The sequence below is a fragment of the Leptonychotes weddellii genome, chromosome 6 (assembly GCF_054177405.1).
Source record: "Leptonychotes weddellii isolate Sample4059 chromosome 6, ASM5417740v2, whole genome shotgun sequence".
NCBI lineage: Eukaryota > Metazoa > Chordata > Mammalia > Carnivora > Phocidae > Leptonychotes > Leptonychotes weddellii.
The window spans coordinates 79,980,302-80,008,121 of record NC_138374.1 but is presented as its reverse complement, the minus strand read 5'-3'; the positions used below and the strand labels follow the sequence as shown (position 1 = coordinate 80,008,121).

At 43.9% G+C, this 27,820-nt stretch overlaps 2 protein-coding genes across 4 annotated transcripts in view; one reads left to right on the top strand and one right to left on the bottom strand.

Annotated features, from left to right (window-relative positions):
- The window catches only part of CDC42BPA (CDC42 binding protein kinase alpha), a 727,403-nt gene that overhangs the window by 43,274 nt on the left and 656,309 nt on the right, over nucleotides 1-27,820 (top strand). The window lies entirely within an intron of this gene.
- Nucleotides 1-27,820, bottom strand: part of LOC102740653 (kinesin-like protein KIF28P) — a 66,178-nt gene that overhangs the window by 12,251 nt on the left and 26,107 nt on the right. The window contains 11 exon segments of the mRNA XM_081823177.1: nucleotides 3,993-4,137; nucleotides 5,281-5,404; nucleotides 6,830-6,884; nucleotides 7,866-8,387; nucleotides 9,208-9,330; nucleotides 9,797-9,984; nucleotides 11,974-12,041; nucleotides 13,284-13,395; nucleotides 17,100-17,132; nucleotides 17,134-17,249; nucleotides 26,586-26,810. Of these exon segments, the coding sequence (XP_081679303.1) occupies nucleotides 3,993-4,137; nucleotides 5,281-5,404; nucleotides 6,830-6,884; nucleotides 7,866-8,387; nucleotides 9,208-9,330; nucleotides 9,797-9,984; nucleotides 11,974-12,041; nucleotides 13,284-13,395; nucleotides 17,100-17,132; nucleotides 17,134-17,249; nucleotides 26,586-26,810 (1,711 nt within the window).

The window sequence follows — 27,820 nt, the reverse complement described above, 5'->3', positions numbered from 1 at the left end:
ATTCAATTTATCTCATTCATCATTCATACAACAAATACTCACTGAGGGCCCTCTGGAGATTAGGGAGTGAACATACTCCTGTCAGCTCTGTAAAGCAGGGAAGGATCCCCAGGACTTAAAACCACATCTAGCACATAGTAGGAGCTCAGCTAATACTTAATGAAAGAAGATATAAATAAATGGATGAACAAGAGAAAAAAATCCCAGTTAGAGCTGATATTCTCACATGGATGAATAGAAAATAATCAAGTAAAGCAATAAGTAAAATTTTAAATGTGATAAATGTTAGAAGGAAATAGAATTATGTAAGAGAGAGTAACTGGATGAGACCAAGAAAGGGGAAGATCTATCTGAAAGGTAAGATTTCAACTGAGGGTTGAAAGCTGAGAATGAGCTGAAGAGGCAAAGGAAAACAAGCAACAAGTACAAAGGCCCTGAGGCAGAACAGGGCTTGGTGTGTGCTGCAGGAGCACAAGGAGACCAGGAAGTTTCAAAGTGAGGTAAGGAGAGAGTGGTGTGAGATGAGGCTGTGGTGGGTCATATAGGGCCTTCAAGGCCATGGTAAGGAGTTTGGATTTTATTCTTACACTGAGAAGTTGATGAATAATTTTCAGTCCGAGAGTAACAGGCAAGAGAAGAAGGTGGCTTGCAGAGAAATGGCAGTGCAAGCCGATGGAGGAAAGGTGGACTGGATCATGAAGTGAGGGAAGGGAGGAGGCCAATGTGGTAAATTTGGGTGTGAAAATAGGGTGCAGTGAGTGGTTGAGACGTCTGTGGGACATGCAGGTGGAACTATCGGGAAGGCAGCTGGATGAAGATGCCAAGCAGAGCGCAAGTAGATAGCAAGAAATGGTTGCTGAGGGTCGTTTCCATAAGATGGTGCTGAGCGCCACTGAGGCTGGATGAGGACCTGGGGGAGCATCCATCTGGAGAAGAGTCCCAAGGTCCAAGCTCAACATGGCTCAGATGAGGGGGAGCCAGGAAAGGGGATGTGGGAGCAGCAGCCTGGAAGGAAACCAAGAGGGCGTGTTGTTCCAAGAGGAAAATATTTCATACGGGAGAGAGTACTCAACAGTGCAAAACGTTGCCCAGACCTCAGTGAGATGGGCGTGGACAGGTGTCTACTGATCTAGAACACAGAGTGCACAGCGTCTAGGAATGGTCGGGACGGAGGCCGGCTGGAGGAGGCCAGGCCGTGCCTGAGAGATGAGAAAGTGGGAATAGCTGACTAGTTTTCTATCAAAGGGAATAAAAAGCAATATGGCATAGCTAAAGGGGGGCATGGGTCAAGGTAGGGGTTTGTTTAGTTTTCTGATGGAAGATAGTGGAGCATGTTTGTGTGATGGGAACGACCCATAGCATTTGATAGTGCAGAGGAGGGGACTCTGCAGGGACAAATGATAAAGAAGGTGCTGGGGTGGGGGCGCCTGGGTGGCTTGGTTAAGGGTCTGCCTTCGACTCAGGTCATGATCTCGGGGTGCTGGGGCCGAGTCCCGCGTGGGGCTTCCTGCTCATCGTGGCATCTGCTTCTCCCTCTCCCTCTGCTCTGGGGGATGGAATCCAGAGGACAGATGGAGAAAAATGGAACATAAATATTATATTAAAAGTTTTCCACACCAAGGGAAAACTAGACTAACTCCTGGGGCATTGAACTGGAATTGGAAGTTATCATATATGAACTCATGGTTTTGTGGATATAGACAAAGCTCTCCATATGTGTGTGGGAGATGTACATCTCTCTGTCCATAGAGACATATCTTTATATCAATAGAGCGGTCTGCATACCCAGCCTCAGATCTTGATTTATAAATGCCATTCTCAACCAAAAGGAGTCAGGATGCTGGGAGAAGTGCCTAACTCCAGTGCTGGGACTGAGAGTCCACAGATGAACCTAGAATATGTTCTTCTGCCATAAAGGAAGCTGGTGTTCAAGGAACGATGGGGACATGTCAGGAAGACATGGAAGTCAGCTTGAAGGGACTCCTCAGGCCATATCTAGGACAGTTTGTGCATCAAAAAAAACCCTGAAAGCAACAGATTAAAACCCATTGTGTAAAATTGGATTCTGTGAGTTCACATTGACATAAATAAGTGAATAAGCAAATAGAGACCATTTCTTCTTCACAGTGGATTTTTTCAACTGAATGTAGAAGAAAGGGTCTAGCTAGAAATTCACCATTTGACAAAAGTCATCATCATAATCCAAGCCAAGAATGATCAAAGGATGATAAAACTAATGGATGAAAGTATGACGAGATGTAGGGTATCTACATATCTAAGTCTCTCATAAAATATTAATTAAAGGGGCGCCTGAGTGGCTCAGTCATTAAGCATCTGCCTTCAGCTCAGGTCATGATCCCAGGGTCCTGGGATCGAGCCCCACATGGGGCTCCCTGCTCAGCAGGAAGCCTGCTTCTCCCTCTCCCACTTCTCTCGCTGTCTCTCTGTCAAATAAATAAAAATAAAATCTTAAAAAATATATTAATTAAAAAGAATTAGTAACTTCACAGTGGAGAAACCGGGCAGCCACCAAAAAGATAAATTAAGGAACATTTTGCTAAACAACTGGCCTTTACTCTTTAAAAACATCAAGGTCATGAAAGACAAAGACCTTTACCAGGTTTAAGGAGACCAAAGACGTGACAACTGAATGTGGTCCTTATTTGGATGTTGGACTTGAATTTGTTGTTGTTATAAAGGACACTGTTGACATGAACAATTAGTTAAATATGCATCAAGCCCATATTACTCTCAATTACTTTCAATGATTACTCTCAACCCACTTACTCTCAAATGATTAGGAAAAAATTATATATATATTTAAAGATGATGTATACACATATTTACATATATATACATACATTACAGATATATAATAAAGCAAGTATAGTAAATGTTGACACAGGAACTCAGGTGTGTATGAGAGTCCTATGCACGACTCTTGAAACTTTTCTGTACGTCTCAAGAAATTGCTTCAAAATTGAGAATTGCCCACACACTGCTTCCCCACCATGGCAAGCGGCTCCGGGGAAGGAGGGCGGAACGTGTCCAGGCACTGAGGACAGGTGGACTGGCCACGATGCAGTGGGAATTGTGTGTGAGAGCCACATGGCGGCTGTGAAGTGCAGGGGAGGCTCTGGAGAAGAACCTCCAGAACACGGAAATAAGGCAAAAGGGATGACTGTCCTTTAAATGTCCTAGCAGAGCCTTGTGTAGGGATTCTGATCCCCTAAGGGGATGTCCCAGTGTCCACTCACTAAACTATTGGTTGGGGCCCTGACCCCCCTTAGAGTCAAAAATCCACTCAACTTTTGACTCCCCCAAATCGTACCTACTAGTAGCTTGTTGTTGGCTGGAAGACTCACCAAGAAGCAATTGATGAATACAAATTTTGTCTATTCTATGTATTATATGCTGTGTTCTTACAACAAAGTACACTAGAGAGAAGAAAATCCTAAGGAAGAGAAAATACATTTACAGAACTATGCTGTATTTATTTAAAAAAAAAAAATCCACATATAAGTGGACCCATGCAGTTCAAACCCGTGTTGTTCAAGGGTCAACTGGATATACCACTCTCTTCTCTACTCCATTTATTAAAGAAACCGTTTTTTATTTTTTTTAAGATTTTATTTATTCATTTGAGACACGAGATAGAGCATGAGCAGGGGGAGAGGCAGGCTCTCCGCCGAGCCAGGAGCCCGATGTGGGGACTCGATCCCAGGACTCGGGGATCACAACCTGAGCTGAAGGCAGACGCTTAACCATCTGAGCCACCCAGGTGCCCTAAAGAAACAGTTTAATGAATTAAATCTTTGACATGCCCTCATTTCTACATCTACATGGAAATCTATTTTAACTTTCCAAACATTGCCCTTTGAAACAGTAAAAGATGATTTTCTTAAGGAAGGCAGGAGCGCACACAGAGAAAGCCGTTGCTTTCAGATCAGCACGTGGAATATGCTGGGAAGGCAGGGCGCTGGGCTGCTCACCGAGCTTGTCCACGCTCACTCCTTCTGCAGCCGCTCTCTCCAGCTGGAAAAAGTCATAGTCAAACCTGTTCAAGTCTTCATTGCCTCTCTCTGAAGGAAACCCAATGTAGAGGTAGGCGCTGTTGGATCCCAAGATAATGCGGTCCTAGGGAGGAGACAGGTGGCTCAGGGGAAGAATGGAGGCCAGAGGTGTGGGATCAGCCTGCCCCAGGGGAGGCCAAGGCCCCATGCCCAGTCCGACTGTGTTAAATCACGAGACCTTCACGAGTTCCCCAGACAGGGAAGAGACCCATAAACAGGGAGGAAGAGGTTGGCATCTTGCTTTTGTGTGTATGCTTTCATTTTTTCTTCGGTATCCCACATCGAGCTCTGACTCGGGAATCCCAGTGGGGAACAAACAGACCTGGGCCCTCCCCTCTAGGACTTTATAGACAAATAGTGTAATAGCCTGAGAGAGATGCCTGAATGAAAGGGTGTGCTTCTGCAGAAGGGACGAGGGGCCTAATATGTACTGGGGATCCGAGCAATCCTCTCCCGAGGTGCACTATTTAAGCTAAGACATCAGGGGTGGTAAGTTTCACCAAGGCAGAGAAGACTGCTGCTGAACAGAGCCTGGGATGTTTTGAACAATCAAGAGAAGGTCAGTGTGACCTTCGTGTGGAGCAGTGAGGCTGGAGGAGGCGGAGCGATGGGGCCGCTCACACAGGTGTGGTCACTGAGGATTTCCAGGAGGGCGGGGTCTACCCCAAAGAGCTTGTCTAGAAGGTTCTCTGTGGCTACAGTGTGGGGAATGGGTTGAAGAAGAGAAAAGGTGTGGTCACTGAGGATTTCCAGGAGGGCGGGGTCTACCCCAAAGAGCTTGTCTAGAAGGTTCTCTGTGGCTACAGTGTGGGGAATGTGTTGAAGAGGGGATTGGGCCCTATGGTGCTGGGGACTCAGGCTGGGGCCTGGGGAGGAGATGGGGAGCCCAGGCTCTTCGAGGTGCTACAGTCTCTCCCTGTGACAGGTTTTTAAAGAAGTCTAAGCTATCACAAAACATTAGAGCTGGAAAGGGTCTTGGTGAACTTCTAGTTCACGCCTCTCTGTTTTGTAGATGAAGTCCAGAGAAGTGAAGTGACTTGCCCAAGAACACACAGCGAGTTAATATCAGATCTCCCAACCCCAGGCTGTGACCGTGTCTGTCGTGACCATAGCAGAAGGACACGGGGTGGTTGGCGCCTGTCGAGGACCCCCATCCTAGCTCTTGGGTTGGGCTTAGGGAATTCTGTGACCAGGCAGGAAAGTTCACCAGGTGCTGCAGCTTCGTCTTGGTCACGATGGGCACCCCATTAATGACAACTTTGCATTTGCTGTGTGGCATGACCGTCACTTTCCCATCCAGATTGGTGAAGGAAGCGTGTTTATCTGAAATTCTAGAAAGACAAGAGTTTGTCTAAGGAGCCACAATAATGATGACTTTAGCGAACAGTTCTGATTGTTTGCCCTTTTTCCTGCTTCAGTAAGACCTCCCGCGGCCGCCGAGTGGCAGGAAGCAGTCTGGGGCTGTGGCTCCCGGGGCTGCAGGTGGAGAAGCAGGTGCAGAAGGACAACAAAGCAATTCTTTTACCAACAGAACCACATGGGCTGAGGGCTGAGAGCCACAAGGAGCCCGGACAGGCTGGGTCATGGCTAGAGTCCTCAAGAACTCACAGGCCAGCAGGATTGAGGGGCGGGGGGGAATGAAAAGCAAAGATGTTTGCAAAGGGATGCCGGGGCAGGCGGCTACTAATGACTGATAATAGTGTCCATACCACAGAGAAGTTTAGATCCATTTCTGGGTCTTATTATACAAATCCAGACTTTATACGCTAAAGATTTGGGAGATCGATGTCAGAGGTGTCAAATTGGCTGCCCCCTAGACATTATCTGTGTGCCCTGAATGACCAGCTTCTTAACTCTTCTAGAATGTTCCTCGACTCCTTGGCTGTCATGGAATGTTCTGAGTGTCGAGACACATGTCCATCCATACTGTTTGTTTGCTTGGTGCCCAGGGATGCTGTGGGAAAGGTTTTAACCTCAGCTCCTCTTGAGTTCAGCCATTTACAGATCTGTATAGGGTCCTCACAGGGAGTGGTCTGGAAAGGTAGAGGAGGGGGGTTCCCAGGACGAGTCAGGAAAAGGGACCTAGAGGCTGGTGGGGCAGGGTCAGCACAGGCCCCCTCCCCTCCTCTCCCTGCACTTTAGCTCAGGAGGGCTGAGTTACATCAGGGGGATGGGTCGGTCAAGCCTCTGTATGAGCTGATTGAGCCTCCTGGCTGGAAATCTGTGGGCAGGCCACAGAGGTACGGGACAGCTGCAAGTTCGTGGGGGCCTCCCTTCATAGGGGGGAATCACCTCAGAGGCTGGGCTTCATCTTAGTCCAGTTGGTGAGGGAGGGCTCTGAGCACAGAGATCTGAGGATGCTGTTGCTTCGGTGGTTAAGACCACGAAAGACGTGAACCACTTGTGGTGGGCTCTCTTTTCACTCTTTGGCCTCATCTACTTATGTCCCCGTGTGCTAAATTCTCATACAGTGTCTAGCCACTGGCCTTCCCCTTTCTCCCCACATCACAGCCAAGGAGACAAGGTGGGTGCAGCAGGAGGGATTCCAGTGAGAGCTTGAAAGCCCTTCCAAGGCTTTCTTCCCTAAGCCCTGGAGTGGATCCTGAGGACAGTCTGGTACTTTCTTGTTCGGGGTTGTCCAGCAGGCTTTGTGGCCTGGCCCGGCGACAACCAGACAAACACTGAGATTCTCCCGTGGGCTGACTGACTGGTCACAGCTCATGCATGCTGGACAAAGATGGTTCGTGTAGACTTACCCTAAACCTTGAAGAAGGATGGCATTTGACACGGCCCGACCAGCATCACACAAACCTTGAAAAGCATTGGGATAATTGGTCTTCAAAGTTTGTCAGGATTTGACCTGGACAGGGATCATGTCTCATGTTTGGGCAGTGCTATTTCGTCTCCAAGAGGACCGTGCGAGGGGATTTTGCTGCTAGGATTTTCAGTCATAAGTCCTTGGACACCACCCTGCCTTAGGGATAACTGTTTTACGTTCTGCGCTGTTCTGGTGGGATTCCTAACTTTTTTCAAATTCCACCTTATTGGTGGGAATTCTGGAGGAAGAAACTGTTTCGTCTGGGCCTTGGGAGATGCAATGAAGCCTGGCCACAGGGAAGGTCCTGGTCTGTGAAGCTCTGTTTCAGTCCTGTCACTGACCCCCAGACAGGGCCCAGAGCACCACGCTGGCCCTCCTGGGGGACTGCCCCCCACTTCCATCCCGCATGAACCCTCTCCTGTCCGGGGGTGTGTATAAGGCCAGGGTGCAGAAAGCCAGAAGTTACTATAATACCGATGCCATTTTCCAAAGTTTGAATAGATAAAAAAAAATGTGGTATACACATATACTAGACTATTATCCAGCCTTAAAAAGGAAGGAAGGAGATCTGACACCTGCTACAACATAAATGAACCTTGAGGACATGATGCTCAGTGAAACATGCTAGTCACAAAAGGACAGATATTGTACGATTCCAATTATATGGGCTGCCTAGAACAGTCATAAGTGCAGCCCACTTACGATCTGATACTGGCAAGGGCAGGGGGTTATTGTTGAATCGGGACAGAGTTTCAGTTTGGGAAGAAGGAAGGTTCTGGAGATGGATTGGGGTGATGGTTGCATAGCACTGTGAACACACTAATGTCCCTGAACTGTATACTTAAAAATAGTCAGCATGGTGAACTCTATGTTACGTATTTTTACCGCAAAAACAGAGATTCAAAAGAACCAGAAACATGCTTGTGAAGCAAGAAGCAGGGGCAGGTGCAGAGTGAATCAAGAGGGGTGAGTACCAGCCTGAATGAAGTACTTGAGAACACCCGTGAGCTGTGGGTCCTCGTTGACGTTGAGAAGGTGAGGGAAGGTCTCGGTCATCTGCTGCTCCTGGAGGAGACATGGAGAGGTCCTAGGACCTGCACGCTCAGGGGAGAGCAGCATTCCTGTCCTATCCACTTCACACCAAAGCCATTTGTCTATACATCCTGTCAAATCGCCCAGTAAAGCGAACCCGGACGAGGAAGGCTGAGTGGGACTGGGGGCTCGACTGAGCAGGGGTGAGCCCCTTTGGCAGGTCGGCCATCGGGAGCCTGAGTTTATCTGGACAGGAGTGTTGCAAAGTGTAGCCCGTCTCCAACTCTGTTTCCCCTTCCTGGCTGCCCTGCATCGACCCCTTCCACGCTGACTTCTACTTTCCCCCCGAGTCCCCCGCCGTCCCGATGCCCCAGGCCAGTGCCTCACCTGGCTCATCCTTCCCTGGGCCTCCACTAAGCCTTCTCCCCTACATCTCATGCTCCCCCGTCCTGCTGGCGAGCTCACTGGTCATCAGACGTTGATGACAAAATGGGACGTGCTGTAGGACTCTCTCTTGGTCACCTGAACGTGTTTTATCCCTGAGTATAGTACAGATTGGTCTTGGACTTCTAGAGGATCAATAGTCAATGAGAACCAGACTATATGGTGCAGGCACAAGGAAAGCTTTTAAATCTTGGAATTCTGATAAAGAGTAAGGAGGGTAAGAAGCTTTGCCGTTGTTACTGTCCACACCTCTAGAATCCTTGGGCCCTAACTCGGCCTGGCCTCCTGGTGCTGCAGACCCTGCCTGCACTAGGCTCCCCTGGCCTGAGGCTCACCCCTCTTCCAGGCTTCACGAGCCTTTCAGAAGCCTGGCTGGACCTCCGCCACCACTCCCAAAGTGCTCCACATCTGGCCCCTGACTTGGGGTTCATGCAGAACCTGTGGCTTTGGGGGGCCAGGTCATGGCGGGAGTGTGCTGTGGATGGGGGACCAAGAGGGCATCTCCCTGACCCACGTACGAAATTCACATCGCAGCCCATTTAGGATCTGATACTGCCCGTGAATGACAGGGTAGGCATAATATGTCCCCACAAGACAGTTTGTCGTAGTCCTCAAATTCTCCCTGAACGGTAATTATCAACAGCCTCGAATCTACCCTCAGCCTCACTCATCAAGCCTCTTGGCTTCCTTCCCTCTCGTCCCTGCCGATAGCATTAATGTAAGTCATTGTCACATCTCCCATACTACATGTTCACTGAAAACAGAAGCCACTCCCATAATCCACGGGGCCGCAGCTCCCCGTGGGGCCCGGCCTCTGCAGGTGGAGGCAGTGAGGCTCACCTGGGTGATGGCCAGATACTGCTGATGCCACTCCTCCCGAGCCTGCTCCAGCTGGTGCGCCCAGGTCGGCTGGCCAGTCTGCGGCCCCGGGCCCTGGTTCTGCCAGCGAGTAGGCTGGCTGCTCTGGAAGGGGGAGGCATTTTCAGCAACAGGTGTGCAATGTCAAGGGGGTGGAGCAGAATAACTAATAACCAGCTGGGGCATCGTGAGCTCTTCTGCTGCCCCCCAGGGATTAATGGTGAGGTCGGGGTGCTGCCACTAAGGTTTCTGGAAAGTCGAACATTTAACTGCATGAGACCATTAGTAGAATAAATGACAGATGGCCGCCATGCAATTCTGGGAAGGAAAGTGTAGTCTCGGTAGAAACCATGACTTCGGAATAAAAATGGCAATAAAAATGAGACTGAAAATGACTCTCCAGGAAGGGCAGGGCCGTTATTTCTTACAACTGCATGCGACTCTGCGTTTACCTCAAAATAAAGTGTGCTTCCCCGAGGCCAGGGCCAAAATGTTCCTAGAGGCTGCCCTGGCCTGGGCTAGGGCTCCAGCGATTCCAGGCAGGTGTTCGCCAACCCCCCAAGCCTCATGCTGAGGCTGCAGCCGGTCCCTCCCTCCATCCTGCTCCCAGCCTGACCTGGACCGGGCACTGACTCCAGACTCAGTTTACCTGCCATCCTGGAATTTCCACGTGTGAGCAGTACTTTGTTGTTCTCTGCCTTTGACTCTCTCATCAGCATTGAGGTGTTGACCACGGCTTTGTTCTGGATCTTTTTAGCCCTTCCATGTGCAAACATGAACACACACTCAGGCCCTGGGCCCCTTTGCAGAGCACTGGCCGGCAACTGGCGGAACAGGAGCCTTTCAGCCCAGCTGGTTCCACTGTGTGGGTTCCAGTGAATCGTTAAGGCCAGAAGGAACTTGAGTGATGTCCACCCGCTCAAATAAACATGAGCAGCTCAGCCGGGCCCACAGCCCGGCCCTGACATGTCCTGGGTCCTGAATGCACTTGGCCGACTGGGCTGACTCCACTAGTGGAAGAGTCTACACAGTCAGGGCGGCTGCAACTGTCCTAACTCAACCCTGGAAGCTGTCCACGCTGCTCTGCACGTGCCCCAGGCTGGTGGGGGTCCTGGGGGTTAACTTTTTCACTGCCTCTAGTGTATTGCATGGGACATACTTACACTAACAAACTGACTTGCTCTGCATCTGAAATTTGAGCTTAACTGGGGATCCTGTTTTTATTTACTAACTCTGGCCACCTTACTCCTTTCACTGAGGAGGAGAGGATCTCCAAGGCTTGGCCCCCAAGTCACACAGCCCGTGGCACATCCGGGCTCAGAGCCCGGGACTTTTGGCTACTGTTTTCTCCTTCCTCTGCATCACATAGTCTCTCACATGAAATCTGCTGGCAGCAGATTTGCACCTGGTAAGCAGAGAGACAAAATTGACCCAAAGATCTGAGCTTGTGGTGCAGATGCTGGAAGAAATGTCTAATGATGTAACACGGTCTTGAGGCTGCACGAGGCAGGAGGACACTAGTCTGTGTCCCTGAAATGCAAGGCTCCCTCCCTGAGCCCAGGCCACAGGGAAGCCCCCAATGAGTGGCCACTACTTGGTGGCACGGTAACAACTATGGTTTGGAGCATCTGCCATGTGTCTGGCACAGTTCGTGCCTGATCGCCCGTGTTCTTCACCCCAACTCTGATGAGAAATCACCTCCCTCCATATGGGATGCAGCTGAGGGCTGGGGAGGCCCAGAATCCCAAGGTCCCATCTGAACCCGATAGGTGGGTCTTGGTGGTAGAGTCTCAATGTCCGCCACATAAAGGAAAGGAGGAGGGGTGGCAGCCTGTGGCTTCTACCCTCCTTAGAGTATCCCTCGCCCCGTACCCTCATCTTTCTTAAAAGGGTCCGGAGAAGCAGGATCCAGATACCTGCCTTGAAAATCAGGAACCTGTCTGGGCTGCAGCCTCCTCCCCAGGCTAAGTGTGTAGACTTGCTTCTCAGCCCCATTGGACAGAAGGAAACTGGCGATGATGAACCCTCCCCGGGAGGAGATGCCGATGACCGCCAGGCCTACTCCGGGAGTATAATCTGTATGCATGGGGCCTGGAGAAATGAGAATGAGCCTGGGGGGCAAGCTGCGGAGCGGGAAAGTGGGTGCCAGCCCGGGGAGTTGCCTCCCACATTATTAGCATAAAAGTCCTCTGCCTGCCACTCCGCGCTCCCCGTGGGCCATGTGACAAGGGAAGAAATGTATGAATGGGGGGCGCCTGGGTGGCTCAGTTGGTTAGGCGACTGCCTTCGGCTCAGGTCATGATCCTGGAGTCCTGGGATCAAGTCCCGCATCGGGCTCCCTGCTCAGCAGGGGGTCTGCTTCTCCCTCTGCCCTCTTCCCTCTTGTGCTGTCTGTCTCTCATTCTCTCTCTCTCAAATAAATAAATAAAATCTTAAAAAAAAAAAAAAAAAAAGAAATGTATGAATGGCCATGCTATTTGGCAGGAAAATACAGGGAGGACGATGCCAATCACATCGGGGGATTGGCAAGCCCTTCCCCATCGGTTTGCGCCCCCAGTGTCTCTCGCATGCAGAGCTGGAGTGACCGAGTGACAGGCTCAGGAGGGCCCCAGTTCCCAGGAAGCATTCTGTCTTGTCTCCTCCCGCACCTCTTTCCCAACTGCCAACCCATCGGGTAGAGGATACCAGAAGAATCTGGCAGATTTAGAACCGAGAGCTACTAGGGATAGTAAATATTCATACCTGTACCTTTCAGCATATCTTAATGTGGACAAAGTTTCTTCATAGCAGATGTCAGCGGGGCTTATGGCTGCTATCTGTAAAAAATAGCCCTTTCAGCTTGTGCGATTTTAGAGGGTTTTTTTGTTGTAGATATTGTACAGCTAATGTTCATAGAATATCTTGTAATTTACAGTATTGTTCAAGCTTTACAAGTCGGAAAACGCACGTGACACACATTTATAGCATATGCTGACCCCACATATACCCCCCCACACACATGACACACGCAGCTCACAGACACCTCAGATACACAACACACGACACAAATTCACAACACACACAGCAACACTTTCAAGGGAATACTGTTAGCATATCCACTTTAGAAATAAAACAAAGGAGGTGTTAAGATAACTGTGCCGGAAATAGGATTGGAGCCACAGAGGATCTGGCGCTTGGATGTTGGCTTTGCAGATACTCTTTTAAGTGACGCCCAACCTCCTCCCAAACCACATCTTTCTCTGTTAAAGCGTCGTAGCGCCCAAGTCAGGGCCTTGCCCTGCAGACCTGTTACACTTGACTTTGTAGTCTAACATTCTGAGCATCTTATGGGCCCCTTTTTTTAGTCCAGGTTCTTGGGGGATGTGCCCACTGTGGCCCACGGGCAAACAGACAACCAGAAGAGCTTTGAAATATTTTTAAATGCGTAGGCAAGATTCGGCGATAGAGAACAGGGATGTCTTCTGTGAATTTGGGAGAGCATGCACAGAACAGGCCAGGCAGTGAGCATTTCTCTCCCAATCCACAGCAAGCAGGAGGCAGGCAGAGTTTGCCCGGCTTTGTTCCTTCCCACACCTGAAGCCAAAGAGCAGAGAATTCTGATTTTAACACATTCTACATTGTACCCACTTGGCAAACCTTCAGTAGTAAGAGTCTGGAGTCTTTGCTAAGGTGACACAGTTCAGCTCCTCTCCAGGTTAAACACCTGCCTTGTGTCTCACACATGGTCAAACTGATTTCCAGTCTTGCCCTGAACCCCTGATTTAGAATAGTATGACCTTATCAGTGTGATTTGAAAAATCTGATGTTTTTTCCTGATAATAATAGTATGTTCCTTGTAGAGAGCCTGAACACTACAGAAAAGAATAAATAAAAAATGAAAATGAACAATATTGGAACATCGTAATAGAAAGAGTTCCAGGAGTCACGAGCTAGGTAAGAATGCGCTACGTAAATGCAAAGTGTGACATCATAGCACACTAAGCATAATTGTAACAGTAACAGCGACAACAACAGCAACAGCTAAATTGGTGTCACATGCTGTAAGAGAGTCACTTTACCAAAGTCATTCTGCTGTTCCCGCCCAGAGCTGGCTGGAGCAGTTTGGTCAGAACAGAATCTCTGTAGGGAACATGCAAGACTCTCTTCCCCGTGGCTGCATCAGCCAGAGCACTGAATGAAAAAGAAAATACAAAACAACAGATAAAAAAATATGTCAAGAAGAAATCTGCCTCCCTGGGAATAAGTCAGAAACACCCCACTCATCCCCTCGTTGACCCCATAAACCTGAGGCATGACTCTAACTAATATCAATTAGTTGAGACACCTTCTGTACGAGGATGCTGCAGCAAGACGGCTACCCACATGGGCCACAGGCTCCCTCCCTGCCCTCAACCCTGGAGAGACCATGACAGACAGAGGGAAGCTTAGATCTGAGGAACAAACATGCTTAATCATGTGAGGAAAACCCGGGGATCCTGCAGGCTATTGTAAATCTGTGTATAAAGAAGAGTTCAATCTGAGGAAGAGGGCAGCCAGCTAGCAGTGGAGTAGGGGAGAATGGGGAGTAGGTTTAAGTCCTCTTCTTGCTTTTCTCTCCTACTGCCTTCAGAAGAGCCCATAAAGTTAGGACCCCGTATGACAAGGCACCAGAGAAAGCGTGAATAAGCAAATGGGCCAATCCCCACCCAACTCCAGGGGACCGCAAACACAGTGGTGTTGTCACTGACCCGAGCAGGGAGGAGGAGGGAGGCAATCCCATCGATGGGAAATTATAATCACAAACAATGATAAGGAATTTATAGAGTTAATCCAGCAGGTTTGGAAAAGAGACAAAATGATCTTCTAGAAAGAAAGAAATACAGTAATTGAAACGAAAAATACAATGGACAGGTTTAACAGCAAGTTAGACACTGCTATAATTGGCATTAGTGAACTAGATAGTTCAAATGAGATTAACCAGATTGCAGCCTGGAGACACGAGATGGGAAACAAGCGAGGAAAGTTAAGAATCATGGAGGACAGTGTGAGAATATTTAAATGGTTTAATTGAAGTTCCAGAAGAGAAGAGAGAAAATAAATGGGCACAGACAGTACATGAGAAGTAATGGCTGAGAACTTTCCAGTCCTGATGAAAATCACTAATCTACAGAGCTTTGGGGGCCAGGGAATTCCAAGCAGAATAAATTCACACTCAAATGCAACACAATGAAATTGGAAAAAATCAAAACAAAAGAGTTTAAAAGCGAGGGGGAAAGATAGATTATCCTCAAGGAAATAGCAATTAGACCACCAGCAGAAAACAGGAGACTGTAACCATAATGAGTTGAAAGAAAATTCTACACATCTGGAATTATATACCCAGCAAAATTACCTTTCAAGAATGAGGTGAAATAAATACATTTCAACCAAACAAAAGCAGAATTTGCCATCAGCAAGTGATCACTGAAGGAAATTCTATAGAATATATTTCCACCAGGAGGAAACTGATCTTAGCAGCTCTGAGGTTCAAGAAGGAGTGAATAATTTAAAAAAATGAACACTGTGGGGGCGCCTGGGTGGCTCAGTCGTTAAGCATCTGCCTTCGGCTCAGGTCATGATCCCAGGGTCCTGGGATCGAGCCCCACATCGGGCTCCCTGCTCCACGGGAGGTCTGCTCCTCCCACTCCCCCTGCTTGTGTTCCCTCTCTCGCTCTCTCTCTCTGTCAAATAAATAAATAAAATCTTTAAAAAAAAATGAACACTGTGTAAAATAGAAATAATAATGTCTTTGGGGTTAAAGAAGAATAGAATTAACATACATATCAACAATTACAAATGTAGGATGGAGATCCTTGTATTATTCAGGAAGAGGATGAAGCATTTATTAATATTTAGACTTTGACCAGTTGAACAGATTAGAAAGTCAAATATGTTGAATTTTGGTCTATGACAGAGGTAGCGCAGAAAATCCACTGTGGAAAGGAGAGACTATTCAACAAGTGTAACTGGAAAAATTGGTAATCTATAAGGAAAAAATAATGAAAATGACGCCTACCCTACACTACGCACAGACGTCAACTCCAGATGGATAGGAAATTAAGTGAAATGTAGGGAGATAACTTTTGGACTCTACTTTCCTTAAACAAGACACAAGAAATGCAAAACAAAACCATTACCATGATTTCTGCTCATCAATAGATACCTTAAAGTGAAAAGACAAGCTACCTGCTGGGAGAAGATATTTATTATATACCTGAGGAAAGAGTAATACAAAATATGTAAGGAACACCTAAAAGTCAATAAAAAGACAGTAACTGAATAGACTAAGAGGCAAAACATAACAGGTATTTTGAGAGGAGACATATTGCCAGTAAATGTATCAAATGATGCTCAAACTTGCTAATAACCAGGAATATCAAGACCATGGTAAGATGCTCAAAATTTCTAGTAACCAGGAATATCAAGACCATGGCAAGACCATTTAATTAGTAAATATCAAGAAATGTGACAATATTAAGCCTTAGAAAAGATGTGGATCAATGGGATATTTATTGCTACTGAGAGTATAAATTGGCTCAAACACTTGGAAAATAATTTGTCCCCACTGTCAAAAGTTAGGTATTGCCAAAAAAAAATAGGTATTGCATACACCTTACAAATAATTCAACAATTTCAGTCCTTTGTCTATACTCAAGAGAAACTTTAATATAGTGATACCCAGTGATTTGTACAAGAATGTTCATAATAGCACTGTTTATAATAGCAAATAACCAAAACCTGGAAACAACCAAAATGCCAATCCAACAGGAGAACAAATGAATAAATTGTGGCATATGCCCACAATGGAATTCCCCACTACATCATAATGAAAAAGAAGTGACAACTTCTACTACAACAGGGGATCTCATAAACACAATGTTTAGTGACAGAAGAGAGGGCAAATTAACCAAAGCCACACATAACATGGATACATATTGTTAATAATGTTGGATCAAAAGGCCAATCCCAACAATTCTACTCCTGGGTGTATCCTTGAGGGGAGTGAGAAATTGTTTTCCCCAAAGCATATGCACAAGAATGTTCATAGCAACATAGCAACATTATTCATAGTCAAAACCTGGATACAAACGAAATGTCCATCAATAGGAGAATGGATAAATGAACTGTGGTATATTTTCTACAATGGAATCCTACATAGCAATGAAAAAGAGCTGATACATTACATGAGAAACATGGCTTAGTCTCATAGACACAGTCATTTAGATGAAAATCAATATAGTTAGGCAAAACCAATTTCTAGTGGCAAAGGTCAACTTCTTTTGGTGGGTATAAAAGCTAGGAGGAGGGTACAAGGGAGCTTTCTGGGTTTTGGAAATGTTCTATATCTTGAGCTGGGTGGTAATTACATAGATATATACATATAAAAATTCACCAAGCTGAACATTTAAGATTTGTGTACTTTATATAATTTATACTTTGATCACTTAAAAAAGAACAAGATCCTAAAGACAGTATAATATTTTACCCTTTTTGTACATTTCAAAAATGAGTGCCACTAACTAATAATATTCACAAGTGATAAAACAAGAAAGGGTGAAAAAAGAAAGGGAGCAAGGGACAGAGAGGGGATAAGCAAAATTCAAGATGGTGGCTACCTCCAAGGGGAGCATAGCACAGAAATACCAACTATTTCTTGGGTTGAGTGGTGAATTTACTGGTGTTTTTAGTTTTATTAAAAAGCAGTAAGTTTAAAATAAAATATATAGGAGGACCAGGTATGAGCCAATGAATTCATGAGTGGGTCATGAACCAAGGGCTAAGATTAATCTGATTTTTAAAAAAATTTCTGAGATCATTTTTACAGCAGAAAAAATACCCATGCACCGATTATTTACCTGATAACATTTCCTAAATTGGTTAAACTTAACTCGTGATCCTTCCTTCAGTCTGTCTCCTTCAGATCCTGAAGATTTCTGCCTTTCACTTCCTGCTAAATCCACCAAATTAATACTGGAGTGCTTGGTGAGGTCGCTGTCTGGGAAAACCTATAGGAAATCGCCACAAGTCATGCTATTAGAGTGGTAGCAGGCTACATATGAAGTCAATCTAGTTCACACTTTAAAACATTTTTTCTAACTGTACATCACACTCAAAATTATATATTAAAATTTACAAATTAAAAGGCTACCTTTGGGCCACCTGGATGGCTCAGTCGGTTAAGCACCCGATTCTTGGTTTCGGCTCAGGTCATGATCTCAGGGTTGTGAGATCCAGCCCTATGTCAGACTACCTGCTGGTGAAGGAGCCTGCTTAAGATTCTCTCTCTCTACCTCTGACCCTCCACCCCTGCTTACTCTCCTCTCCTCTCTCTCTCTCTCAAAAAAAAAAAAATGGCCATCTTCTTTACAATGACATTTCACATTAATACATCATCAGGCCCAAATGTCTCAGTTGCTCCTTCTCAATTTTGCAAAGCTATTTCCAGTGATATATTAGGTACCAATTACTGCTCTAGTATTTCTGTGATCAAATGTTTTAAGTAGAAAATACTGGGAAATCTGCAAAATAAGGAAATGTTTGGAACAGTGTGGTCATGCAGGGAGGGGAAAAGAACGTAGATTTTAGAATGTGACAGATCCCCTTGCTGGTTACATGACTGTGAGAACTAGCTTTTCAGAATTGCAACTTAGTTGGAAAACAGGGATCACAGCATATTATTGGGATGTTAGGAGGGTAACAGATAAGAGAAGTAATGGTTCTCACCATGCCCAGCATACAGTAACAGGTGTTAATATCATTACTGACACTAATACGCAGAGTGTAATGCTAGATCTCTACACATATTTTTTCAGTGGATTTCTTCCCTTGCCTCTAAAACATCAAGTTAAAAAAGGGCAAACCATATATAAAATTTATGAATGTTACTAATGTAAAATCATCTGAATAGTACTTAAAGTTTATAAAGTTCTTTATTCTTTTACTTAAAAAAAAAAAGATGTATTTATTTGAGAGAGTGTGCACGTGCACGCATGAGCGGGGTGGGAGGGGCAGAGAGAGAGAGAATCTCAAGCAGACTCCCCACTGAGTGTGGAGCCCCACCTGTGGCTCGATCTCATGACCCTGAGATCATGACCTGAGCCGAAACCAGGAGTCAGACGCTTAACCAACTGAGCCACCCAGGGGCTCCTATTTTTTTTTTACTTTTAATCGAAGTACAGTTGACATGCAACATTACATTAGTTTCAGGTGTACAACATAGTGATTTGACAATTATATATGTTACAAAATGCTCACCGTGATGAGTGGAGTTAACAAATGTCTCCATACAATGTCATTACAATATTACTGACTGTATTCTCTATGCTGTACTTTTCATCCCTGTGACTTATTTTTTAACTAGAAGTAGATACATCTTAATCCCCTTCACCTATTTCACCCACTCCTCTAAACCCTCCCACTGGCAACCACCAGCTTTCTGTGTTTATGAGTTTCTTTCTATTTGTATCTGTTTGTTCATTTGCCTTGTGTTTTAAGATTCCACATACAAGTGAAGTCATATGGTATTTTTCTTTTTCTGACTTATTTCACTTAGCCTAATACCCTCTAGGTCCATCCATGTTGTCCTGAAAGGCAAGATTTCATTCTTTTTTAAAGCTAAGTAATATTCCATTGAGTATATATACCATATGGTATCAGTGGGCACTTAGGTTATTTCTATATCTTGGCTATGGTAAATGGTGCTGCAATAAATACAGAGGTGCATATATCTTTTTCACATAGTGTTGTCATTTTCTTTGGGTAAGTATTCAGCAGTGGAATTACTGGATTGTCATGGTATTTCTATTTTTAATTTTTTGAAGAACCTCCGTACCGTTTTCCACAGTGGCTGCACCAGTTTGCATTCCCACCAACAGTGCACAAGGGTTCCCCTTTCTCCACATTCTCGCCAACACTTGTTATTTCTTGTGTTTTTGATTTAAGCCATTCTGACAGGTGGGAGATGATATTTCATTGTGGTTTTGATTTGCATTTCCCTGGTGATAAGTGATGTTGAGCATCTTTTCATGTGTGTGTATCAGTCTTTGGAACAATGTCTATTCAGAGCCTCTGTCCAATTTTTAAATCAGACTGTTCCTTGTTTTGATTTTGATGTTGATTTGTATAAATTCTTTATGTATTTTGAATACTAACCCCTTATTGGATATGTCGTTTGCAAATACCTTCTCCCGTTCTGTAGGTTGCCTTTCCATTTTTGTTGATGGGTTCCTTTGCTGTACAAAACCTTTTTATTTTGATGTAGTTCCAACTGTTTATTTTTGCTTTTGTTTCCCTTGTCTAAGGAGATATATCCAAAAAAATATTGCTAAGACTATCTGAGCATTTAATGCCTATGTTTTCTTTTTTCTTTATATAGATTTAGTTATCACTTTTGGTCTTTAATCATTTTGAATTTATTGTTGTGTATGGTGTTAGAAAGTGGTTCAGTTTTGTTATTTTGCACATAGCTGGCCAATTTTCCCAACACTATATATTGAAGAGATTGTCTTTTCTCCCACTGTATATTCTTGCCTTCTTTTTTTATAGATTAACTGACCATAAAAGTGTGGGTTTATTTCTGGGCTCTCTATTCTGTTCCATTGATCTATGTGTCTGTTTTTGTGCCAGTTCCATACTCTTCATTACTGTAGCTTTGTAGTATAGTTTGAAATTTGGGATTGCAATTCCTCCATCTTTATTCCTCTTTCTCAAGATTGCTTTGGCTATTTGGAGTCTTCTGTGGTTCCATATAAATTTTAGGATTATTAGTTCTATAAAAAATAGTATTGGTATTTTGATGGGGATTGCATTGAATCTGTAGCTCGCTTTGGATAGTATAGACATTTTAACAGTATTTGTTCTTCCAATCCATGAGCATGGAATGTCCTTCCATTTATTTGTGTCTTCTTCAGTTTCTCTTATCAATGTCTTATAGTTGTCAGAAGACATTTCTTTTACTTCCTTGGTTAAATTTATTGCTGGGTATTTTATTCTTTCTGATAGATTTGTAAATGGAATTGTTTTCTTAATTTCTTTTCCTGCTAGTTCATTATCAATGTATAGAAATAAAAGTCTATAGATTTTTGTGTATTAATTTTTTATCCTGAAACTTTACTGATTTCATTTATTAATTCTAATAGTTTTTTGTAGTCTTTATTCTATGTATAGTATCATCTTACCTACAAATAATGAAAATTTTAATTCTTTTGTACTTATTTGGATGCCTTTTATTCTTTTTCATGTCTGATTATCTGATTCCTTTGGCTAGGACTTCCAGTACTCTGTTGAATAAAAGTGGCAAGAGTGGACATCCTTGCCTTGTTCCTGATCTTAAAGGAAAAGCCTTTAGTTTTTCACCATTGAGTATGATGCTAGCTGTGGGTTTGGCACATAAGGACTTTATTATGTACATTGAGTTGTTCTCCTTAAATCCACTTTGTTGAGACTTTTCATTGTGAACATATGTTAAGTTTTGTCAAATGCTTTTTTCTGCATCTATTAAAATAATCATGTGATTTTTAGCCTTCATTTTGTTAATGTGGTATATCACATTGATTTGCAAATATTGAACGATCCTTGCATCTCTGCAATAAATCCCACTTGATTTGTGGGGAATGATACTTTTAATGTATTGCTGAATTTAGTTTGTTGAAGACATTTGCATCTATATTCATCAGGGATATTGATCTGCAATTATTTATTTATTTATTTTTTGCATCAGGGTAATGCTGGCCTCATAGTGTGAATTTGGAAGCTTTCTTTCCTCTCCTAATTTTTGGAATAGTTTGAAAAGGAATTAACACTGCTTTAAATGTTTGGTAGAAGGATACCTGGGTGGCTCAGTCGGTTGAGTGTCTGACTCTTGATTTTGGCTCAGGTCATGACTCAGGGTTGTGAGATCAAGCCCTGAGTTGGGTTCTGTGCTCGGAGGAGAGTCTGCTTGAGATTCTCTCCCTCTCCCTCTGCCCCTCCCCCAAATCATGCTTGCTCTCACGCACACACTCTCTCTCTCTAAAATAAATAAATCTTTTTAAAAAAATGTTTGGTAGAATTCATCTGGGAAGCCATCTGGTCCTGTACTTTTGTTTGTTGGGAGTTCTTTGATTCCCAATTCACTTTTGTTACTAGTAATTGGTCTGTTCAGATTTTCTATTTCTTCCTGATTCAGACTTGGAAGATTGTATGTTTCTAGGAATTTATCAATTTATTCTAGGTTGTCCAATTTGTTGGTGCATAATCTTTTGTAGTTGTCTCTTATAATCCTTTGTATTTCTTTTTTTTAAAGTTTTTTTATTCATTTGAGAGAGAGTGAGAAAGAGAGCATGAGAAGGGGGAAGGGTAGAGAGAGAAGCAGACTCCCTGCTGAGCAGGGAGCCCAATGCGGGACTTGATCCCAAGACCCTGGGAACATGACCTGGGCCGAAGGCAGATGCTTAACCGACTGAGCCACCCAGGTGCCCTGATCCTTTGTATTTCTGTGATGTCTGTTGAACTTCTCTTTAATTTCTGATTTTATGTATATGGGTATTCTCTCTTTTTTTCTTGATGAGTCTGGCTAAAGGCTTATCAATTTTTTTATCTTTTCAAAGAATCAGCTCTTAATTTCATAGATATTTTCTTTTTTTTAGGCTCTATTTCATTTATTTTGACTTTGATCTTTATTATTTCCTTCCTTCTACTAAGTTTGGCTTTTGTTCTTTTTTTAGTTCCTTTAGGTATAAGGTTAAGTTGTTTATTTAATATTTTTCTTGTTTCTTGAGGTAGGCTTGTGTCACTATAAACTTCCCTCTTAGAAGTGCTTTTGCTCCATCCCAAAGATTTTTTTGAAAGATTTTATTTATTTGAGAGAGAGACAGAGAGAGCACACGAGCAGGGGAGGAGCAGAGAGAGAAGGACAAGCAGACTTCCAGGTGAGTGCAGAGCCTGATGCGGGGCTTGATCTCAGGGCCCTGAGATCATGACGTGGGCCAAAAACAAGAGTAAGATGCTTAACCAACTGAGCCACCCAGGTGCCCCTGCATCCCAAAGATTTTGAACCATTATGTTTCCATTTTCATTTGTCTCCATGAATTTTTTAAGGTATTTATTTGTTTATTTGAGAGAGAGAGGGAAGGAGAAAGAGAGTGCAAGTGGGGAGAGGAAGGAGGGAGAGGAAGAGAGAGAATCTCATGCAAACTCCCTGCTGAGCACAGAGCCCGACATGGGGCTCGACCTCATGACCCTGAGATCATGACCTTAGCTGAAACCAAGAGTCAAATGCTTCACTGACTGAGCCACCCAGGCGCCCCAGTCTCCACGTATTATTTTATTTCCTCTCTGACGTCTTTGTTGGCCCATTGGTTGGTTAGTAGCTTGTTGTTTAGCATCCACTTGTTTGTGTTTTTTTCCAGTTTTATTCTTGTAATTGATTTCTAGTTTCATACCATTGTGGTCAGAAAAGATGCTTGATATGATTTCACACTCCTTATGTTTATTGAGGTTTGTTTGGTGGCCTAACCTGAAATCTATCCTGGAGAATGTTCCATGTACACTTGAGAAAAATGTGTATTCTGCTGCTTTAGGATGAAATGTTCTGAATGTAGCTGTTAAGTCCATCTGGTCGCACATGTCATTCAAAGCCATCATTTCCCTGTTGATTTTCTGTCTGGATGATCTGTCCACTGACATGAGTGAGGTGTTAGAGTCCCCTTCTATTATTATATTACTGTCACTTTTCCCTTTATGTCTCTTAGTATTGGCTTTATATATTTAGGCGCTCCTATATTGGGTGCATAGAGATTTACAGTTGTTATATCCTCTTGTTAGATTGATCCCCTTATCATTATGTAATGCTCTTCTTTGTCTCTTGTTACAGTCTTTGTTTTATTTTTTTAAGATTTTATTTATTTATTTGAGAGAGACAGAGAGAGCACGTAGGTGGTTGTGGGGGAGAGGGAGCCTGACGCAGATGTCGATCCCAGGACCCCGAGATCATGACCTGAGCCAAAGGCAGATACGTAACCAACTGAGCCACCCTGGCACCCCACAGTCTTTGTTTTAAGGTCAGTTTGTTATGTCTGAAGTGAATCCCTGTAGGCAGCATATACGTGGGTCTTGTGGGTTTTTTTTTTTTTTTTAATCCATTCAGTCACCCTATGTCTTTTGATTGGAGCATTTAGTCCATACATTTAAAGTAATTACTGATAGGTGTATACTTGCTATTTTGTTAATTGTGTTCTGGATGTTTTTCTGGTTCTCTGTTCTGTTCTTCTCTTGCTGTCTTCCTTTGTGATTTGATGATTTTCTTTACTGTTATGCTTGGATTCCTTTCTCTTTATTTTTTGTGTATCTTATAAGTTTTTGGTTTGTGGTCACCATGAGGTTCACATATAACTTTCAATGTAAATAAGGGTCTATATTAAGTTGATGACTGCTGAAGTTCAAAAACATTCTAAAAGCTCTACATTTTTCCTCCCCCGGCATGTTTTATGTATATGGTGTCATATTTTACATTTTTTGTTATGTATCCCTTAACTGATTTTTGTATATATAATTAATTTTATTACTTTGCTTTGTAACCTTCATACTAGCTTTAGAAGTGATTGATTTATCACCTTTACTATATGTTTGCTTTTGCCAGTGACATTTTTTCCTTGCACAATTTTCTTCTTGTTAGAGCGTTTTCTTTTCCACTTAAAGTTGCTTTAACATTTCTTGTAAGGGGCTAATGTAGTGGTAATGATCTTTAATTTTGTTTGTCCTGGAAACTTTTTTTTTTTTAAGATTTTTTATTTATTTGTTTGAGAGAGAGAGAGCACAAGTGGGGGGAGCCGCAGAGAGAGAGGGAGAAGAAGACTCCCTGCTGAGCAGAGAGTCTGACACAGGCCTTGATCCCAGGACCTCGAGATCATGACCTGAGGTGAAGGCAGATGCTTAACCACCTGAGCCACCCAGGCACCCCTGTCTTGGAAACTCTTTATCTCTCCTTCAATTCTGAATCATAACCTTAATGGGTAGAGAATTCTTCATTATAGGTTTTCTCCTTTCTGCTCTTTGAATATATCATGGCATTCCTTTCTGGTCAAGTTTCTGCTGAAAAATCAGCTGATAGCCTTATGGGGTTTCCCTTGTATATAGCAATTTGCTTTTCTAATATTGCTGTCCTTTAGATTCTCCTTTTATTATTAATTTTCAATATTTTAATTATTATGTGTCTTAGTGTGGAGTCCCTTGGGTTCATCTTGTTTGGGGCTCTCTGTGATTCCTGGACCTGGATGTCTGTGTTTTTTCCACCAAGGTTAGGGAAGTTTTCAGGTATTAGTTCTTGAAATACATTTTCTGCCCCTTTCTCTCTCTCTTTCTGGGACCCTGATAATGCAAATTACTTAGCTATGATTGGTTCTTTTTATATTTCTATCTTTTTGTTGAAGTTCTCGCTGAGCTCATCTACTCTTCTCTCTAGTCTGTGGAGCACCTGTCTCACTTGGAACTCTTTATCAGGCAGATTGCTTATTTCCATTTTGTTTAGTTCTTTTACTGATGTTTTGTCTTGTTCTTTTGTTTGGAACATATTTTCCGGTCTCCTGATTTTGTCTGACCCTTCCTTTCTTTCTGTGTATTATGTAGGTTAACTATATCTCCTGGTCCTGACAGTAGTGGCCTTGTGTAGAAGGCATCCTATGGGAGGCCCAGCAGCACAATCCCCCTGGTCATCAGAACCAGGTGCTTCAGGGATATCTATTGTGTGGGCTGTGTGCACCCGCTGTGTGACTGGCTGCACCTGCTGTGGGTGTGCTGATGGACAGAGCTGGCCCCCAAGACAGCTTGCTGAGAGGCCCGACTGTAGCTGCTACAGGTGTGCTGGTTGTCAAGGCTGGCTCCCCTCCTCCTTGGGGAAGGAGTCTCTTTGGAGGGGTGCCTTCAGGGGTGGGTGGGTGAGGCATGTCCACAGGGAAACACTGGGCAGGGCAAACAGTGTTAAGAAGGTGGATGGAGAGTGTCAGAACTGGCTCCCACAAGGACTGACCAGCTAGGCACAAGAAGGTTAAGAAAAATAGCGTCTTCCAGCACTCTTGTTCCTACAAGAGCTCCTACATTTCTCTGATCCTCAGGCACATGCTCTAAAATTAGTCACTATATCTTCTTCATGTATAACCCAGGCACTTTTAAACTACTGTTTCTGTGCTGGGTCTCACAGTGCGTGATGTAGTGTGCTGGCCCTTTAGGAGTGGACTCTCAGTTTCTTAGAGCCTTCCACCTCTCCCAGAGTTGAGTTCACTAATTTTCAAAGCCCAATGTTATAAGGCTTGTCTTTCTGATGCAGCTCTCCAGGGCAGGGGGTGCCTGATGTAAAGCTTGATACCCTGGCTCCTCAAGAAATGCCTTGGTGCCTGTGTTATACTTCTTGCTTGAGGGTCGCTGTGCCTGGGCACTGGTTTCCATCTAGACCTCGGCCCCTCCTACCCTTCTCATTGTGGGTTTCTTTTTATGTCTTTAGCTGTGGAAGAGCTGTTCTGCCAGTCTTCAGGTCGTTTCCAGAGCGAGTTGGATTATGCATAGTTGTTGTCTCTGTGGAAGGAGGTGAGCTCAGAGCCCTCTCTGCCTTCTTCCCAGTCATCCTTCAAAGTTCTTTAAAATGCAGGTTCTTCTTTAAGCGTCCCAGCACTCCTGCAGGATAGCTATTTGTCTCATTTTACAGAATAGGAAACTGAGACTAAGGACGAGTAAGTTATTTCCCAAAGTTTCAAAGCTGGTAAAGAGAGTTAGATATAGTCCAGTGTTTTCCCACTATTCCTGGTTAGAGCAAGGTAATCTTCATTTTCACCATTCTGTCTATTACTAGGGATGTGGCTTAGGGAACAGAGATGGTGAAATCATAGTTAACTGTAATGCTTACCCAGGCTTTGTAAATAACTATTTACAATCAAACTGATGATGATCTAGAGTTTACTCTCTGATATCTACCAAGAAGTATGGAGGAGAAAAATGTGCTCAGTTTTTTCAAAAATTCTAGTTGGTGGAGAGTTACATGGATTAGCTAGTTTCAAAGACCTTATCTTGCTACTTCCAAGTATTGGAAAGGTAGTTCAGTATCTGGTGGTTCTCTAGGCTCATGGATCTGAAAGCTGGTCATCATCATCCTGGGGAGCCTGTGTGGAGCAGGGATATGGGGAAGTAGGAAAAGAGAAAGTGCCTCACTTTCTTCTGTTTCTGACCCCATAGCCCATGGTTGGAAGTAACCACCTTAATCCATAGGTCAAATCTGAAAGGATTCCATAGTACTCACCAACTCATGCCACTGGGAAACCTTCCCATGGATCACGCTTAGTGGGAAACTGAGACAGCAGCCTTCCCATGAGTCTCACCTGCTTGAACTGAATGGTGATAACCATATGAGACCGGCTGCTGCTGGCATTCATGTTGGTCGATGCTGTGGTCCTTATTTTTGTCCCTTGTTCCATCAGCCTTTCAATCTGTGCATAGTTCTCACAGGGCACTGACTTCAGGCCATCCACATAAAAGCCCAGCTGTTGGTCTTCCCTTACTTTTAGTCCCCCAGGTTTCTTGGTTCTAGATAGCAAGTCTCTTATCTGTGGAAAAAAGAATAAATAATGTAAACTTCAGGAAGGCAGAGATTTCTATTTACTTCACTGTCACACCTAACACCTACACCTCTGCCTAGAATATATTAAGTGCTCAATAAAAACTTATTAGATGAATGAATAAATGTTAAATTTCTGTAGGCACCAGACAAGCTCATTATTTAGGTAAATAAGAAATAGGGGAATGGCAAACTGGAGGGAAACCTGTTGTAATAAGTGACGTAAACATAATTTTTTAAAAACTCAGTTCTAGTATTTTCTAGTACCTAGAGCGCTTCAACCAGCCTGTGAACGCCCTTTGGGTAGGACCAGGGCTTTTTTTTTTTTTATTATGTTCTGTTAGTCACCATACAATACATCATTAGTTTTTGATGTAGTGATCCATAATCCATTGTTTTCGTATAACACCCAGTGCTCCATGCAGTACGTGCCCTCCTTAATACCCATCACCGGACTAACCAATCCCCCCTCCCCCCTCCCCTCTAAAACCCTGTTTGTTTCTCAGGTCCATAGTCTCTCATGGTTCATCTCTCCCTCCAATTCCCCCCGCCCATTTTTCCCTTCCTTCTCCTAATGTCCTCCATGTTATTCCTTATGTTCCACAAATAAGTGAACCATATGATAATTGACTTTCTCTGCTTGACTTACTTCACTTAGCATAATCTCCTCCAGTCCCATCCACGTTGATGTAAAAGTTGGGTATTCACCTTTTCTGATGGCTGAGTCATATTCCATTGTATATATGGACCACAACTTCTTTATCCATTCATCTGTTGAAGGGCATCTTGGCTCTTTCCACAGCTTGGCTATTGCGGACATTGCTGCTCTGAACATTGGGGTGCATATGGCCCTTCTTTTCACTACATCTGTGTCTTTGGGGTAAATACCCAGTAGTGCAATTGCTGGGTCATAGGGTAGCTCTATTTTTAAATTTTTGAGGAACCTCCACACTGTTTTCCAAACTGGCTGTACCAACTTGCATTCCCACCAACAGTGTA